This window comes from Lissotriton helveticus, chromosome 4_2, assembly GCF_964261635.1.
Source record: "Lissotriton helveticus chromosome 4_2, aLisHel1.1, whole genome shotgun sequence".
Classification (NCBI taxonomy): Eukaryota; Metazoa; Chordata; class Amphibia; order Caudata; family Salamandridae; genus Lissotriton; species Lissotriton helveticus.
This window is the reverse complement of record NC_136064.1, coordinates 125,312,443-125,332,584: the sequence shown is the minus strand read 5'-3', so window position 1 is coordinate 125,332,584 and position 20,142 is coordinate 125,312,443. Positions and strand designations below refer to the sequence as shown.

Sequence of the window (20,142 nt, the reverse complement as noted above, 5' to 3'; positions counted from 1 at the left end):
CTGGGGTGGCAGAGTGGGCTAAAGAACGGTGATGGATTAAACCCAGATCTTTTGACTGGGTGTGAGTGTTTGATTGATTCAGATGCTCCGTCCATCACCACCCCCTTTTGTACTGCTTTGGGGCAGGGCACTGGGCCACTGGTTCTACTCCCTTCAGGGGGGGTCGCTGGGGCACAAACATGTCAAGCGCCGATCTCGCGGGGGCCAAATCAGTCCCGCCAAGCGAGATTGCAGGAGGCCCGCATGTGGGTTCAGGCACGGGTACAGGCCGTGGGAAGCGGGGCTGGCCCAGTATGTAGCAGGCGGTGCAGCGTGAGGCCGGGAGGCGAGCGCGGGCAGACGCCTCCATCCAGGGAGGCCTCACTTGAGCACCGGGCCACTCGAGATGCCCGGGGCGGAGGATGTGGGCCCAGGGCAGCCTTCCACAGCCGGTAGATGATGCAGGTCAGGGCACCAGACGGGTGCAAACACAACTGCGGGGTGGGTACCCGCGATGGTCTCACGGCCGCACCGGCTCGAACGCGCAAGGCGTGAGCACTGGGGACACAAGGCAAACGCGCCAACGTGTGTCCATGGGGGTGAGGTGTGGGGAAACCCGCCTTGTCACCAATGTGGTGACGGAAGTCACAGGGGCAAGGAACACCTATGCCACAAAATGGGGCCTAAGTATACTCTACAAATATACACAGAGGCTGGCTACTTCTCGGGGCCGAAGACCACGAGCGGTCTCGCGCCCATTTATTTATACCCTCGGGCGAGCCCGCCCTCGGGGTGTGTGTGTGAGTGCGTGCATGCGTGTGTGGATGGGCCGGGTGGCTCCGTCAGTACAATCGATACGCGTAGACAGATTTGTTTTGCTAGTAAGTTTGGCCCACATTGCTTGTCTCCACACTTCGACCCGCAGGGGGGGCTTTTACTTGGTACGTGCCACTCGAACACTAATCGCATGTTGCCCATATAATTTTTTGTACGAATATCCCTCGTACTGGATACCGGCTGGTATCTTTACTCGGCAACTCCACACAATTTTATTTATCGCAGCACGTTGCCCGCCTTACACCACTGAGCTGATTTATGCTTTTCCGGTAGTCAAGTATCGGCAGTTAAGCATGGTTCTCTCTTTTTTAATAAATTCCTTTCGGGTAAGCTACGATGAGTTATCTACATGGGAAGCTCGCAAATTTAACGCACTGTATCGACATGCACATTCTCCGATCTTTGGTCATAATACGCCCACACCACCAGGTACATGCCTGCTCTGACTCCACTATTTTAAGCATATCAAGGAATTGGTTGGTGTGAAGCACAAGCGTCCGCTTCAGTTAGTTTGATTGTGACGCGTAGGGTTCACTGTACATAAGCACTTCACCCTAGCTTACGTCTATCTTTCTGGGACCACCACCTTTTAAAATAGCGCTGCAATTAATAATGTGAATATGAAGTACTGCATGATACACACCATCTAGCCTTAGCCCATTAATGCAGCCCAGGTTTCACGTAATCATGGGCTGACATTGAACTCCCTTACTCATTTTCAGGTGATCGCCACAGCGGCACCCCTTAAGTTTAAGTTTAAGTTTAAAATATTTATCAAGCGCAACGTACACCTGGGCGGTTTCTTGGCGCTATCTCCCTTCTCCCAATCTTCCCACCGGCTGGTGCTGAATACTACGTACAAAGAAACAAGGTATGCTCAGTCCCTTCTACCGTTGCAAATAGGGTATACAACACCTTTCCCAGCAGAGGCCTGAGTTTTGCCTTGCTTGTTTTATAGAAATACTTTCGCCATACAGGACCATGGAGTTTGTCGGCTGACCAGCTCTACCCTCACGTTAAAGGTCCTGTCGGAAGAAATACTTACCTCGAATAAGGTGAGCCCAATTGGGTAATCGAGTCCTAATTGTTTTACCACTGACGCACATCAGGCTTTGACCTTGTTTCCCTTCATTTTACATTCACAGGCTGTCCTACCTTCCTCCTTCTTTTTGTCTTGATGAAGACCCCTCAGAGATGCACACAAATCAGCGCATTTATCTAGGACGAAATGTCAATGTTCTGTTTATGTATCCGTCCACACAGAGTCTCAACGAAGCAAAGAAATAATGTATCCAGTTGAGACAATTGTATTCTAAAGTGGACACTCATGATGTAATGTTTTGTCTATATGTATGATTATTTTGGCACTACGTTTAATTGTTTACAGCACTCTGTCACCAGTCATGAGCTATTCACTCAAGGTATACCTAGTCGATGTGTTTTGTTTGTTTTGGACAGCTATTCAAGGAATTGTGAATTTACTCGCTACAAAGATTTAACTTTATAACTATTGTGGTCAGTGTGTTTCCTCATATATCCTTCATTGGATATATTGTTTTATTCTTGTATTCAATACATTTTTCAATTTAATTGTGATCCCCAACAGAACCATTGTTGTTGTTTAGCTTCCTTACCCAGGTTCTGAGGGTTACTGGGTTACCCCATTGCTTCTAATGACTTTTTAAATGTTAACATATATATTAGCATATACTTCAAGTGTTGATTTGTTTATATTTTGTGATTTTCCTCAATTTTCAAAGCAATATTTATACTACCTAATGCTTCTTTGTATTATTTTCTTTTGTTTATGACCTTACAACATATTTTTTCCCATTTAGCTTGTTTGTTGTGTTACTGTTTTTGACACTGTTCTATAGCTCTTTCTGAAATGTTTTGATCTTAGTTGGTGAAGCATTGCACCTACTTGCACCTCCACTGTGTATTTCCAGGGGGCCCCAAACTCTTTTCACAAATACCTATTACTGCTACAGCATATTCGGTAGGTTTGGGCCTCACACAACAAAGTTGCCCCTTTATTTCCCTAAGGTAACAAAACTTCACAGACAGCAACGACATCTCTAATTGCACAGCATTTTCAGATGATCTATGATTGGATGGAACACAGCTGACATCTGGCTCTCAGTCTACAAATATTTCACATACTTGGGTCTCATAAGCTGAGTTATCCATGAGATGACCATTTCTTTGTTAACTCAAACCTCACAATGAAGACCTAACGGTTATATCTTTATATGGACAAGCCCTCTGTGTACTGTACAGTATTATACTCAACTCATATACACCTAAGGATTCCTGTGAACCCACCATTACAAAGCACTTTGCTTTCATATTTTCCTACAAATTCCCTTTGTTTGGAAACATTCTGAATCCTTCCTTTCACCAACAGAATACTGCCTTCTCTCTTCTGGTGTACTCCTCTCTCCTACAAAATCAAATCTATATCACTCGATGTTTGCAGTCCCACCTCCAGACACACCCTTCCTGCTGCAGCAGCCTCCTTCCTCCATCATCATTTTCACTTCTGAAGTCAAATGCATTCTACTTCCCTTTAGCAGCCAGTTCCTCCTACAGAACACTTACTTCAGCCGGCTTTTCCTGTTTGTGAGCGCTTTGCTCGAGCACACTTTCCCTAGAAGGATACTGAATCTGCATTCTCTCCCACAGGTACCCCGAAATAAAGAACCCTACCGAGAGCACCCTGGCACCCTGACTCATGTATAAAGCACCGCCCTATGTCTCCTTATCATTATTTCCACCCCTCCTCCTTCCAGCTAAAGTTAAAAGGAAGGAGCAGATAGCAAATAGAGGTGTAAAGACTGAACCACAGTGCTACCTATCTTGCATGGTAGCAAGATACTTTAATATGCTCAGACATGTTTACCTGAAAATGTTGTTCCGAAGAAGCCGGGACCTTGCTCAATTTCAGATGCATGGTCCATGAAAATAATTCTCTTAAAAAGTTTATTGTGAGAAATCACATTGAGTGCTCTTGAACACTTCCAATTCAGACAGCTGATCAGCTTGCAATATGGGTAAATCAATGGACCAGCATTTCCATCACAGAATGGATAGTCGAGCTCAGCCCCTTCCAGAGATGCACAGCTAATCTGCTATTTTATATGTTATGACAAGAGCATATAGGAGCTTATATGACACAATATTAACCACCAACTATTAAACTATCATAATATCACCAAAGATATTATTCACAGAAATATCATCACACCAAAAAAACACAAATCTAGGTAAACAAAATATACTGTAAAAATATCTAAATGCCCCACAATATTCAACACAAAGATATAAAGAAGTACTGTCAATCCCTGAAATATACAGAAAGTACCAAAATTATTGAAAACAGCAATAATAATTATCACAATATTTCTTACAAAGTGTACAATATGGGGCAGAGACAAGATTCCCATCATGGCAGATATGCTCTGAGAGGGCTCTGCTGGCCCAGCAATTATCCTACACAATTCTGCCTGACACTATTGTCGTGACCTGAAAGGGTGGGCGACCGACAGTAGAGCGTCAGGATCCTGTGGGTCCTGAGGGAGAGTGACCAGGTCGTCACCGGACACCAGTTCCGGTGACGGGACAGGAAGAGGACAGACAAGGACTAGGACGGGGACGAGTAAGGACGTGCTGACGAGTAGCTGTACGAGATGATAATAAAAGGAATGCCCGACTAACCTGTGTCCTGTGTTTTGGTGTGCCGCTCAGCAAGGGACAGAACATGACAACTGGCGACGAGGGTAAAGAAACGGATCGACGCGTGGATCGACGTGTGTCCAGCACGTGCACCATCGTGGAAAAAAACAGGTGCTCACCCTGGATGCGCCGCAAGTAATATGGAAGACGGGAAGAGCGACGCGGGAGCCCACCAGACAGCGACAGTGGAAAGATGCAGCAGATCGCGGTAAGCGCTAAGAACAAGCGCGGGCCTTTGAAAACAAGGCGTGAGGTCCCGCAAGAGCTTAGGAGTCTCGGCGGCCATCAATAAGTCAGGCGGCTGAGCCAATCAAAGTGGAAAACCAATGAGGAGGCCATTATGAGGTCAGGAAAAGCGAGATTTCGATCGCGAAATCTCGCGAGATAACGGCGGCCATTTTAAATGGGACATCGGAGAAATAGGCCATAAGAAACAGCGGGGCTGCCATTTCAAGGCCAGGCGAAGAAGAAAATAAGTGAAACAACATTGAAAAAGAGACAATTAAAGAACACGAAGAGAACCAAAGGTAAACAGAGGTAGAAAGGGACTAAAGATCCCCACAACAAAACAACAAAGAAGAAAAACAAGGGGCAAAAGAAGATAAAAGAGAAGAAAATAAGTACAAACACAATTAAGGCACCAGAGAAAAAGATAAAGAATAAAGAAAAAGAAGCACAACATAGCATACCAAAAGAAACAGAGACTCAAGAAAAGATCATAGGAAACAGCAGAGCAGCCATTTCAAAGCCAGGCAAAAGGGCAAATAAGAAGAATAACACAAGAAAAAGTGAAGAATAATGGATAAACAAAGCGAAACAAGGGCACACAAGTGGAAAAAGAGCAATAAGACAATGGAGAAGACAGTGCAATAAGAAAAGAGAAAACCAAAGAAAATAAGTGAATCAAAGAGAAAGGCCATAAACAAAAAGACAAAAGACAAAGAGAAACAAGGAAAATATATAAGAACGGAGCAAAAGAGAATGGAAGAAGCCAGAGAAGGCTAAATAAAAGACAAAAAAAAGAGGAATAACAAAGAAAAGAAAAAAATAAAGAAAGAAAACAGACCAGAACAACAAAGAAAAGAAGGACAGAGATCGCACAAGAAAGAAGAAAGAGCAAAGGAGAAGTTACAAGGCAATAAAGAAAAGAAGAAAGAAGAAAGAGAAGTAAAGTAACAAAGTAACAAGGAAAGAAGGGACAAAGACCACTCAAAGGAACAGAAAGAAGAAAGGAGAACAAGGAAGAAAAGAAAACAAAAGGAAAGACACAAACATAAGAAATACGTCGCAGGAAAGACGCAAATATAAGAAAACAAGGAAATAAAGAAGAAAAAGACTAGGAAAGCCCAGAGGAGGCCAAGACACACACATAAAAAATATGTCGCAGGAAAGACGCAAATATAAGAAAACAAGGAAATAAAGAAGAAAAAGACTAGGAAAGCCCAGAAGAGGCCAAATAAGAATTTTATAAAAATAAAGAAAAGAGAGAAGGACAAATAAGAAAGAAGTAAAAATAAAGGAAAGCCATAGAAGACTAAATAAAGGACAGAAAAGAGAAATAACAAAGAAAAGAGGGACAAAGAACAAGAGACAAAAAGAGACACCACCATGCTAGCGATCCAGGAAGTATCGAGGCACGAGATAATAAGTGAAGAACTGTCAGAAGCAGAGAAAGGCATCTTAATGGAGGAGACACGGATAGCATCGCCTTACAGAATGTGCAAGATGAGACTGCCACAAGTGGAAGATAAAATAAGTACAGATCGAAGGGACTTAACAATAAAAGACAAGGAGGCAAAAGGACAGATGAAAGCACGTGGTGATCACCGGAAACATGCATCTGGACTAAAACTGAAAGAAGGCGACATGATACTGGGGCGACAGAAACAACAAAAGAAGTCTGACAACCAACTATCTAGAAACCCTCTAACTGCGAAGCAAGTTAAAGGACCAATGATTACAGCAGCAGCATGTCAACACGACATGACGAGAAACTGCTCAAACTCAAAGGAGCTGAAGACTGGAAAAAGAAGAAGCATCAGCGGAACAAGCTGCAAGAATAACGGAGGAGATAGAGGACAAATAAAGGAAGATGAAGCAAGGCTGAGAAGAACATGCAAAAAAAATCACAGAGACAATTTGTGTGAAGAGAGATAAAATGAGCAGGTTTCTCTCTCTCTCTCTCACTCTCTCTTCTCTCTCTCTCTCTCTCTCTCTCTTTCGTTCTTTCCCCTTCATCAATGTAACTGTGAATAAGGACTGTCAATGGTGGGCGACAGTGATTATGATAAATGTGTCATGAACATTTGTTTGCAACAAGGGGGGAGATGTCGTGACCTGAAAGGGTGGGCGACCGACAGTAGGGCGTTAGGACCCTGTGGGTCCTGAGGGAGAGTGACCAGGTCGTCACCGGACACCAGTTCCGGTGACGGGACAGGAAGAGGACAGACAAGGACTAGGGCGGGGACGAGTAAGGACGTGCTGACGAGTAGCTGTACGAGATGATAATAAAAGGAATGCCCAACTAACCTGTGTCCTGTGTTTTGGTGTGCCGCTCAGCAAGGGACAAGAACATGACAACTATGTCTTCCCTGTAGCTGTGCTGACGGCCAATCCGATTCCGAGGGCTTGGGGTATGAGCCTGGTCTATTATCACCAGTGGAGCAGCGGCTGAGCAGAGACGCATCATCGGTGGCTGCAGCACCCGGGCAGATCATCTCTCAGAGAGGTTAGCAGCCGCTTTGAAGGCCCACTGAGCCAGCGATCATCGGACCGGCACTGGGGTCAGCTCTGCAGAGTAGGCAGACCCCCAGCTGCAGCTGTGATGGCAGTTGGGTCAGGCCTCAGGGAGTGGAAAGGCCTGTGATTGGGACACCACAGATACCGGAATATCCTGCACACACACCTTGGAGGTACCGGTGCGACCTGGCTTTCCTGCACGGACCCGGGTGCTGCTCGGACCCGGGTGCTGCTCGGGCGGTCAGCCTAGCACGAAGGCAGGGTGATTACTACATTCTGCCCTGATCTGGATTGTGACAGTATATCCTTGGGCCGATACTGGACTGGAGGCCTGGGCCTGAGGTGGTATTGGGCTGATTGCCTAGAGGCACAGAGAGGGGTTGTGTCTTCACCACATGGATTGCATCTACTGATGGATTGGGCTAAGCAGTGGGTGAGTGCCTATATATAGAGCTTTGTCGAGCCCTGCAGCATTTTGAGACACACCTTACTGGACGCTGCAGCGGCCTGACCTGGCGGTCCTCGATTAACTGTTCCCCAGACATCCAGGCCGGCCGCTGTCCCACCATATGTGATATTGTGGGCGTGTTCCTCCTATTTTGAGGTCTGGGTGGAATCAATGATTGGGGCTTACAGCGGTATGCATTGTGGGCCATCTAGCAACAACAGCTGCATTGATTTACATAGTGCACAACAGATTCAACTTAGAACATGCAGGCGGCAGACCCCCCCCGCTTGTAGGAGCTGACCAGGAGTGCAGCGACACTGGCTGTGCAGTGAGTGGTAACTTGGCAAATCCTCCAAACATTACTAGCCCACCATGTCCAAATAAAAAACATAAGGCACCGACCCACAAAAGAGTACGATTGACCTCTTCATGGCCACGACAGCACAGTGCGGAGATGGTCCTTGTACCACCTCGGATATGCCGGAAAATGCTCCCCTCCTGGGGCCCATTACTGAATCCAGACAGATCCTCGAAACACAGATTGGGACAGTGAGCAGGGAGGTCACGCTCCAGTGCCAGGACTTGCGCAACACAGTTGAACGTATAACTGAAGCTGAGACCAGGGCTTCTGGAGTAGAAGACGCAGGGACTACATTACAACCTAAAGTTAAGTCCCTGGAGCAACTGACAAAGGGACTGGCCTTGTGCATTCAAGATGCCGAAGGACATGCACAAAGAAGCAATATACGGTTCGTGGGCTTTCCCAAAAGTTGTGAGGGCAATGATGCAGGGAAGTTTCTCACAAACTGGCTTACCTCATGGATCCCGGACAGTCTCATCTGTTCGTGCTACATTATTGAGCACGCCCGTAGATCCCTGCAGTCAATACACCCACTGGGTGCTAGACCCTGGTCCATAATCGCTTGAATTTTAAATTTCCATGATCGTGATGTAAAGCAGGCTAGACTCAAAAAACAGATCTGATTTTCACTCCCACCGAATCATGATTTTTACAGACTATATTAAAATGTTCCAACAACAATGTCAGTCATTCATCACTGCCAGGGCATGGCTGCAGGATCTCAAATTCCAAACATGCTGTTATTTCCAGCCCACCTAAGGCTGGTCTTCAACTTTCACAAGATCTTTTACGATACCCCCGAGAAAGCCTTTGCCTGGATGGACGAGCGACAGACCATCAACCTGCACTCTGGGCCCCCTATACACTCTGATTCGTTGACCGGAGAAACAGGCTGCACACAGCCCAAGCCTAAAGATCAACGACGACATAGTTCTAGATCTACATGGAGGACAAAAAACAAAGAACAAGATGGGGAACCTGTGCCTCCCTCCAATAAATGATGTTTAGTGATCTCTGGTGTTCATACCTTGGGGGGACTTGGTGAACTCCCTTTTCCTATATAATGTGTGTCAGGTGAAGGCTGGGACAGTGCTTTGGGATTGCTTCATCCTCCTAGTAGGACTTGGGACATTTTAGGGACTATGGGGATCCAATGGAGGGTCTCACTCCCCTGTTGGGATTGGGAGATTTCACTCTCAGCGACATATACTTCTACTGTTATGAGGTATTGCGGTTGGTTGATGTGTGGGTATTTTTGTTTCTTTAGATAATTGTTTTGCGGTGATCAAACATTCAGTATGTCTTTGTCCAGGTACGTTCGACACCATCACTCAACTTGTCATGAAACAATGGTGACAGAACCTATAGTACACTCTCCAGGGCAACTTCGTGTAGTCAGTTAGAACACCAGGGGCATGCTTTACAAGATTAAACATGGGCGGTCCTTTGACAGGCTAAACACATTGGTGCCGATGTCCTCTTGCTGCAAGAGACCCTTATGCTGAGCACTAAATCCCCGTGCCTGACCCGATATGGCTTCCTTTATGCTTTTCATGCAGAGTTTGCCAGGTGTTCCATATGCATTGCTATCCTGATCCACCACATTGATAAAGATATTGTCCGATACACATGGAGCACCTTCCTCATGGCAAGCTGCAGATTTCCCAACACGAGCGGTCATGACCTAATGCAAGCTGTTGCAACCTGCCGCACCATCCGCTTTGAGATAACTTGCCGGGAGGAGGTCTAGCGTGTGATGTTTACTCGCCAATGCTCACTTTGTGCTCCTTGAGGAATGCAGGGTGAGCAAAACTCGGGAAACTCCACCGGCAGAGCGGAATTCCTTGCCTTCCCCTAGTTTATGCCCATTTACAAGCATTCAGACATGGTGCCCATTCCCAAGCATACACACGTGATATTTAATAACCTGTCTGACTTCTTCCATGAAAATATCACTAAGATCTGCAGCAACTTGAATCCCAGTCACCCACATCGACCTTCCCAGCCTGCTAACCTCATCAGCCAAACACTACGAACTGACAACCTGAGAAACCTCTACCCATCGAGGACGCTGAAGCAATAAAGAAGACAATCCTCTTAGGGGCTCCTATCATATCTGCAACCTGGAAAGAGAGACAGTGATGCTGCACTCACTTCCATCTTTAAGACCTCCCTCAAAACAGCCACCATCCCAGATGGCTGGAAACATGCCAAAATCACCACCGCCTTAAAAAAAAACCTCAGCCATCCCCGAAGTACTCAGTAAGTACCGACCATTCTCTTTGTTCCACTACCTAGACAGACACATTGGACCACTTAAAATGCAAAAAAATCCTGGACAACTGTCAATCAGGATTCTGTAACAATCACAGCACAGAAACAATGCTCATTATTGCCACAGATAACATACCCGCTATCCTAGACCTAGGACAGATATCTGCCCTCTTCCTCCTTTGCCCCTCTACTGCTTTCAACACTGTCTCCCTCTACACACTCATCACCAGACCACACACAGCTAGACTCTTAGGACCAGCATGCAAAAAGATAGCTTCCTACCTCTCCAGAAGAACAAAACAAGTCAGACTGTCACATTTCAAATCAGAACCCAAGGACCTAATCTGCAGAGTCCCACATGCATCATCACTCAGCTCCACACTTTCAAACATATACATGAATCCACTCTAAACATCATCAGACACGGAATCAACACCATCTCGTATGCCGACAACACTCAGCTATTTTTTCACTCTCAGACAACGTTGTCACCACAAAGGCAAACTTCAACAATGCATGAGCAGTATTGCCAATTGGATGATCTTCGGGAATAAGAGCCCACTTTGGGATTTCACCTAGCAGCCTGCTGATTTTGAACTCACACCCACCACAACCGACCATGCTAGAAATGTCAATCAATCAATCGAGGAGCTTGAAGGTGATTCTTTTGTTGATTGGGAGCAGGTGGATTTCTCTCAGGTGGTCAGTGATGTGGCTATAGTGAGGGATATTGAGAATGTCCTGCAGTTTTTTGAGGAGTTTCTGGGTGATGCTGGCATACAGTGTATATCTGTAGTCGAGTCTTTCTGGAATTGGTGGGGATCCACTTGAAAATCTTTTGAAGCAGGCACTGCTTGTGAAAGCAGGATGATGAGATGCTGTTGATCAGGTAGTTCATGTTGAGTGAGGAGCACAGGATGTTGTTGAGGTTCTGGCATGTTCTGTGGGTATATGAGGATCCAAGATCTGAGGGTCAGCAGGAGTCATCCCAGGAGGAGGGGGTGGAGCCCCGGATAAGGATTGTTCTTCATCCAGGTGATGACAGCTTTTTTCCCATTGTGGACGTTGTTCTTGGTGACTGTGGGTTAATTTGTGAGGGAGAGGATTAGTTGGTTTTAATTGTTGTAGGAGATGATGTTGAGTCCGTGGTTCCTGATGATGTCTGCAAATGGGCCATGTAGTTGAGAAGAGAGTGGGCTCAGGGAGGATCTCTGAGGCACTCTGCAGCTAATCTCTGTAGGTTCAGAGTGGAACTGTGTTAGTCTAACTCTCTGTGTTCAGCCAGTGAGGAAGGAGCAGATCCATCCCACAGCTTTTTTGCAACTGCTGTTGTCTCATAGTGCATAGGGTGCAGTGGGGGACTCCGCTGAAGGCAGCAGGGAATTCCAGAAGGATGAGTGCTGCAGTTTTGCCTCTGTTGAGGAGGGTACACACATCTTTTGTGGCAGCGAGGACGGCGGTCTCGGTGCTGTTATTACTTCAGAAGCTGGATTGAGAGAGGTGCAGTGTGTTTTTTGTTACTATGATCTTGAAAAGCTAGGCGTTGCCTGGGGAGAGGAGCAGAGAGGTTGGGTCTCTTAGGCAAGAGGTTGCTGGCTGTGTGTTTCCAGTCTTCTGGACAGGTAGCAGAGATGATGTAGCCGTTGATGGTGTGACAGAGTTCAGGGCGATGAATGTGCCAGCTTTTTTGAAGATTTGGTACAGGCAAGATGCTGTGGTTGCTCTGGAGTGGATGCTCTTCATGATCTTTTGGGTATCCTCAGTGGTGAGGGGAGTCCAGCTGAGCAGGGTCTGCCGGGGTCTGGTGATGTTGGGTGCAGCGGTTGCGAGCAGCGTGAGAGGATCTTGTGTAACGAGACTGTTGAAGCTGTTGTAGATGTTCTTAATCTTGTGGCAGAAGAGGTTGTGTCATTGCCAGTGGTTAGACTAACTGCAAAAACCTCTCTCAAGGTCTTTTGGTTGTCTGCTGTCATTATGTTGCTTGCAACCTTTTGGGAGAAAGTTGTCTATTGCATAGTACCCACAGGTCTCATGCATACCAGAATCTGCAGAGCATCACACACAGTGATATCTCCAGAGGATAAAACAAATATGTAACCCTGTATCCAGGGAGTGTTCACACTGGGTGGGAGGGCACTATTTGTACCCACCACCAGGTTTTACTTAGCTGTCGGAAACAGAAAAAGGACTCAGACAGTGTGCTCTTAGTTGGGTTGGCTTTATAATGTTCTTCCTGAAACAGCCCCTATTCTGTGGGCCATCAGAGGTTGCTTTCCATCAAGGGAGTGCTGCGTCAACAGAAAGTTGGTGGTCCTTTCAACACTGAATATGGTAGGCAGGCGATCAGTTAGTCAAATATGCTAAAATAAATTACAAGTATACAAGAAAAATTGATCCCTCACACAGTAAAATATTGTATTTTTTTATTATATATTATTACTTAATATAAGTGATGTATAGACATAATTGAAAGTATTTCAATTATATTTTACTAAAAATGAATGTCACCATAATTCTAAAATTATAGAATGGTTTATAATAAATTATAATATTTTATTAGATAATTTGTAAACATTAAATATGATTATTTACTTTTTACTTTTTAAAATAATTTAGATTAATTATTTACTAAGTGATTATTTTAAAGAAACAAACTTCTTTATTTTCAATGGGAGGGTGTTCACTGTCAGTGGTGGGCCATGTATGGTGCTGTACTTATTACTATTCCTTTCTGGCAGTAATCTCTTTTAAATTATAAATGTGGCTCTTCCTACTGTTTCAAGGGTTATGGAAAAGTATGTCTACATGTCTGAGTACGTTTACAGTCCTATTTTGTTAATAACCAAAGAAGTAAAATACACACAATTGTAGGAGTAAATTCTACTAGTAGTAGTCTACCTTTGTGAATTGAGCCCAGTGTACCCCAATATATCACACAGTTTAAATATGCAACATTAGAAATCCACAGCCACCTCCACAAATGTGTTGCACAGACATACCTTTGAGTGCAACATTTGAACATGCACTATTCATGCTCGGGGCAAGCTTAAGGGTATGGGGTCCAGGTTGTATTTCTGATGTGATATTCATTCTAGTTCACATAATCAATGGTTAATATCTGCACTTGGGCATATATATATACTCAGGTATAATTGTGTTATTGTGACAAAGTGAGATATAAAAGACTCATTAAAATAACTAGTGAAATATATTTGTTTATTTCATTCATGAAACATCAGAATTCTGATGTCACTAATATTTATTGGAACTAGATCTGTACACCAAAGCAGAACAGATGGTGGACCACCATTCCTGCACCGCTGCACCAGTTTCATCGTTCAGTATTAGTCCCACACACTATCCCAGGCAACAACCGTCTTATGATGGCGCTGTGCTCCAGATCCTTAAACAAATAGATAAAGGGCGTGCACAGGATTCAAGAAGTTAAAGAATTACCAATGGACTTTTCAAAGTTCGTTATTTATCAGAATTATACGAAGGTTCAAAACAGAGTTCAGACAACACGTTTCGTTCTCGAAAGAGAACTTCGTCAGGGCTAATTAGGGCAATTACTCTTCTGAAGGAGGAATTCAAAATGACCAAATATTGAATGGTTAAGCAGACGAAATACGAAATCACAAAAAACCTGAAAAGGGCGAGAATCCAATGACCATACAGTAATCTTTATACAGCAACGTCAGTACAGAGGTCATGGTCCCACTCTCAAAATGATGGCTTCAAGTTCTCTTCATCAGGAATATAAACGTGTTCAGAATCTGAACAATAAAGACCTAAAAGTATACGAGATAATTACTCCAGGCAGTAATTCTGGAGTGCTTTGAGAATTGTCACGTTGCCAAATAAGGCCCGAGAGGTCAGGGAGCCAGCGAGTAAAGTGTTGACAATTGAAGCCATTATTTTCAGAGTGGAACCATGCCCTCTGCACTGACAAATTCAGCCCTTAAACATGCCCTGTTTATGCTCTGGGCAAGCTAAAGGGTATGGGGGTCTAAAATAATCTTCTTGTGCCACAAACAGTACCCACACTCATTTCCGCTTTGACGAGGCGCTCTCACCTCGTTCCACCGCAGGGCTTCTACCCTGATTGTTGTGGAGGGTGACAAGCGTTGTACTTCTCCTGAACAACTCGCAGCTGGCGAGGCTCGGTGGAGGTGTGCTATGACGGTCACATGACCTAGAGTTCCACCCTACTTGAAGCCTGTCATTTCTCACGCACAGCGGATGGTGTAAGGTCAGTGTTACCTAGCGCTGCCTTCAGGGAAACTGTTATTTTATTTTCGATCTGCCTGGCTTTTAAATACTTAAAATAATCTTCTTGTCCCACAAACAGTACCTGCGTTCATTTCCGCTTTGAAGAGGCGCTCTCACCTCGTTCCACCGCAGGGCTCCTACCCTGATTGTTGTGGACGGTGATGAGTTTTGTACTTCTCCTGAACAACTCGCAGCTGGTGGGGCTCTGTGGAGGTATGCTCTGACAGTCACATGACCTAGAGTTCCACCCTACTTAAACCAATGCCATTTCTCATGCGCAGCGGAACTGAGCGCAGCGGGCGTCCCGCCGGCCCGCCGAAGGCGCACCCAAGGCAAGCCCGTCTGCGCTCATCCATGCCCAACCTGGCCCAGGGGCCTCGACCCCTGCCTAAAATCCAACAGAACGGATTGCCTATTCTACGGATCAACTCCTGCTCTTTCGCCCCATGAGAACCAGGGTTGTACCCTGCTCCAATTGGACAGACTCTGTCCCAATTTCAGCCCCAAATGTAAATTCTTCCTTGACTCCCCACAATCTTGCCGCCGCTTTTCGCCTGGGACCAAGCCTACTTTAAACTTCACCTTTTTCACCCTTAACTGCCGCTCCTTACCCAAGCACAAAAGGAACATTTATGATCTCCTAATTGACGAACAACCTGACGCCCTATTTCTTACAGAGACATGACTTCACGAAAGCTCTGGTCCTGACATCACCGTAGCGTTACCATCTAATTATGCTATTGTCAGGGTAGATAGACTAAATAAAATCGGGGGAGGCATAGCAATAATTATTAAAAATACGCTACAATGCAAATTTGACCCGCTTAATTTCCCTAACTGCGAGGCTGCCCTCTTCAAACTCTCTCTACACCCCAATTTCACTTTCTCAGTCTTGTTAGTCTATCGGACACCGGGTCCTTTGAACCCATGGGCTCTATCATTCCCTAATCTTGCAGCTTCTCTCCTTGTGAACTCACAAAACTTCTCAATCCTAGGTGACCTAAATCTACAGCTAGAGGACCCACAAAACTCTATGAGCAGCAATCTTATAGCTGACCTAGCTGCAATGAATATTAGGCTCTGTAACTCAGGACCCACTCACAGAGCCGGCCATCTTCTTGACCCGATCTTTTCCAACCTTCCCGATATCCTCTGCACTGGTTTGATCACTTTCTATCCAAATTCAGTTTCGCCCCACCCCTCGCCCCTTTCACCCCCAGTTCAACCCTGAATGTTTTCAAGAGAGATTGGAAATGTTTTGACATAAACACCCTTAATCATGTCCTACACTCTTATCCTCCCTCAGTTCTCTCCAACACAGACTCAACTCTAGGAGATGTAGGAACTTTATCAGGAAAGGTGGATGTTTGGCTCACGGATGCCATTAACACTTGTCTCTCCCTGTCACAGAAAAAACGGAAGGACCATAGAAATCCAGCCCCCTGGTTCGACGAACCTTTAAAAACTGTAAAATCCAAATGTAAGCACCTAGAACGGAGTTGGAGGAAAGACTATTCCCCGGAATCCAGGGATGCCTATAAAAAAGAACTAAAACAATATCACAAATTATGCACTACGGCTAGGGCTAGCTATGTCGCAAAAACCATTTCTGAGGCCACAAACCAATCCAGAACTGGTCAAAGAACTAGCGGGCTCCAAAACAACAGCTAAACCACCCACCCCCCTGAACAACAACCAGTGCGAAGAGCTCACCCAATTCTTCACAAAAAAAATCGAAACTCTTTACCATGATATAACTATCATTCTAATATGCCCCAGAACTTACAGATACCCACCCCGAATACCACTATTTGCCCCACAACGCTACATTTGTCTTGCACTCACGAACACCTGGATTCATGGCCACTTCTCAACCTGGATGACCTGATAAAATTAAAATCTGGTTCACCCGGAGAGGCACATCCATTCCCATCTCACCCAGTTCATTGAAGCCAATCACATTCTCTATCTCTCGCAATCCTGTTTCCGACCTGGTTTCTCCACTGAAACAACACTATTGGGAGTTTACAGAGAACATGCGCCACCACCTTGACTGAGAATCACAGTTGTGCTTATACTGCTCGACCTCAGCGCAGCATTCAATACTATCTCTCATACCATACTCATACAGACCTTAACTTCACTGGGCATTTGCGGCCCTGCACTGAATTGGCTTTCCTCTTTCCTTACACAACGCACGTTTCAAATTTTCTCCAACACGGCAACCTCCAAAATTCATGTGTCTCCCTACGGCGTTCCTCAGGGCTCTGTGCTCAGCACCCTACTTTTTAATCTGTATGTTAAACCGTTGGCCCATATGGTGGAACAAGCAGGTCTCACCCTATACACATATGCAGATGACTCCCAGATTACATTCTCCCTTTCAAACCCTGGGCCTGACTCCACATCCCTCTTGCAGTCAGGCTTAGGGAAAATTGCCACCTGGATGAACAACAACCTACTTAAATTGAACGGTGGCAAGACCGAAGTCCTGTTTCTGGGTCAAAAACAAGACCTATGGAGTTCTAAGCATTGGCCCACTGAGATGGGCACCCTCCCTCTCCCATCAGACCACGTACGCAATCTGGGTTTCACCATTGACAATGCTCTGACCATGCACCAACAGGTAAGCAAGGTCTCGGCCACCTGCTTTACAATCTTGCGGTGGATAAGGAAAATCATGTGGATGCTGCCAAGCGACACCCAACAATCTGTGTCCAAGCCCTTATAACTTCTCGGCTGGACTACAGAAATGTCCTCTACCTTGGGGCTAAGAAGGCAATGACAAGACAATTGCAGTTGGTTCAAAATGCCGCCGCAAAACTGCTGTGCAAAATTCCTAAAACAGCCCACATCTCTGGACACCTCCAAGATTTACATTGGCTCAGGGTAGAGAGTCGCATTAAGTTCAAAACCCTGCGCTATATGTTTAAAATCAAATTGGGCTTAGCTCCACTGTACCTACAATCCCTTGTTAGTCCCTACACTCCCTCTTGCCACCTTCGGTCATTATCCCAAGGCAACTTCATTGTTCCTAGAATTAGACTAGCTAAAATGGGTGGCAGATCCTTTGCGTATCTAGGTCCTACACTTTGGAACTCTCTCCCCCTGAATATCCGCTTAGAAACCAACTATGTCCGGTTTCGCAGAGCTATTAAAGACTGGCTTTTCAATCAATAACACTGTTCACTGTCGAAACGTTAGGCTACCTAGCACTTTGCCTGACCAGCGCCGGGAACTCGGCTGTCATGCTTAATAAGCTTAATAAATAAATAAATAATAAAATAAATATTTTATATCTGATGAGATGTTGAGTCTACTTTACATACTCTATGGTAAAATATCGACAACCGCGCATATATACTCAGGTATAATTGTGTTATCTCGAAATAGTGAGAAATAAAAGATTCATTAACAGAACCAGGGAAATATATTTGTTTATTTCAATCATGATGCATCAGATTTTTAATGTCACTTATATTTAGTAGGACCAGATCTGTAATAGAATTGGTCCCATTTAAGTCTCTGGTGCATTCTATATATTGAGCTGCAGAAACAGCCTCCTGTGCTTTATTCCATTTCTCTATTCTCAAAATGTACATTATTTGTGCAGCGGCAGTAAAAACAAGGAACGTTATTGGCATTCATCTTGCAAGACACTATGGATGAATGGTAAATATTTATACACTTTACAAAGTTCTTTTACTCATCAATGTGCTTTTGCCCAAAGCACATGATGTCACATTTAATTGATTGTTCCTGTTTTGATTTCACTAGCTACATAGCTTTCAAATAAATGTATTATTTAATCTTGTCTTTAAATAACCAAAACAAATAAAACACCTAATGCACAAAAAGCAAAGATGCTCTCATAAAAAATTTCTGAATGCAATCCATAAACATAGAGCATATATTTGTATGACAGCAATATTTATCTACATCTTCAGCTTAGAGAACAGGAGAAATTCAAAACAGACCTGAGGTGAAGATTTTGTTGAAAGAAGGTAACATTTGTGTAATTGCATCATAAAGGAAGGCAGAATCCTTTGCCATAAAATCAGTAAATAGAGCAGTCGCATCCAAGTGTCGATCATGGAGCTCTTGCAGATCAGAAAAGGATGCCATGTTCAATTAATAAAAGTTTCAAACTTTACTTCTTCTGTATTTGCACATATTCTTATATTAAAAAATCTAAATTGCAAATTATTTAGTTTGTTTGTGTGTGCTGCAAACCTCATTCCAAATTCTATTCTTGTTTGGTGTCTGCTGAGTGCAGCTTATAAATATTTAACTTCCTCTTTGTTAACCACAATGTGTATAGTGTGCCATGTTTTCCATCACCTTAATTGAAACACAAAAAACAATGCAATTTTTGACACTACAGTCAATAGGGTTTTTCTAAAAGTCCTTTAAAACATGCACTTGCTATTCATTTTTTCAACAAGCTCTGTTTTGGGCTTTTTGTTTTTAGGCTTTTTTATTGTTCAATGAAATTATAGGTACCACAAAAATACACCAAACTTAAGGGCTCATTGCGATGGTGGAGGGGGCAAGCACCGCCAAACCGGCGGTGGCTGTCCCTCCGCCATATGCATGCCCATTCTCACATTAGAATGGTGGGGGATTTGTTCCGCAAGCGATGGAGGTGCCAGCTTTGTTGAAGATTTGGTACAGGCAAGAGGCTGTGGTTGCTCTGGAGTGGATGCTCTTCTTGATCTTGTGGGTGTCCTCAGTGGTGAGGGGAGTCCAGCTGAGCAGGGTCTGCAGGGGTCTGGTGATGTTGGGGGCAGTAGTTGCGAGCAGGGTGAGAGGATCTTGTATAACGAGACTGTTGAAGCTGTTGTAGATCCTCTTAATCTTGTTGCAGAAGAGGTTGTGTGATTGCCAGTGGTTAGACTAACTGCAAAAATCTCTCTCAAGGTATTTTGTTTGTCTACTGTCATTATGTTGCTCGCAACCTTTTGGGAGAATGTTGTCTATTGCTTAGTGCCCACAGGTCTCATGCATACCAGAATCTGCAGAGCATCACACACAGTGATATCTCCAGAGAATACAAAAATATATAACCCTGTATCCAGGGAGTGTTCACATTGGGTGTGAGGTCACTATTTGTACCCACCACCAGGTCTTACTTGGCTTTGGGACACAGAAAAAGGACTCAGACAGTATGCTCTTAGTTGGTTGGGCTGTATAAGGTTCTTCCTGAAACAGCCCCTATTCTGTGGGGCATCAGAGGTTGCTTTCCATCAAGGGAGTGCTCCATCAACAGTAAGTTGGTGGTCCTTTCACCACTGAATATGGTAGGCAGGGGATCAGTTAGTCAAATATGCTAAAATAAATTAGCAGTATTTTTCTGAAGTATACAAGAAAAAAGATCCCTCACACAGTAACATATTTTTTTTATTATATATTATTACTTAATATAAGTGACGTATAGACATAATTGAAAGTAATTCAATTATATTTTAGTAAAAATGAATGTCACCTTAATTCTAAA

At 44.4% G+C, this 20,142-nt stretch overlaps 1 protein-coding gene across 1 annotated transcript in view; it reads right to left on the bottom strand.

Moving 5' to 3' along the window:
- The window catches only part of LOC144752094 (nicotinamide N-methyltransferase-like), a 65,589-nt gene extending 46,819 nt beyond the window's left edge, over window positions 1-18,770 (bottom strand). Inside the window, exon 1 of the mRNA XM_078640041.1 lies at window positions 18,623-18,770. Within this exon, the coding sequence (XP_078496167.1) occupies window positions 18,623-18,770 (148 nt within the window). The remainder of the gene's footprint in view (window positions 1-18,622) is intronic.
- Window positions 18,771-20,142: the final 1,372 nt, after the last annotated feature.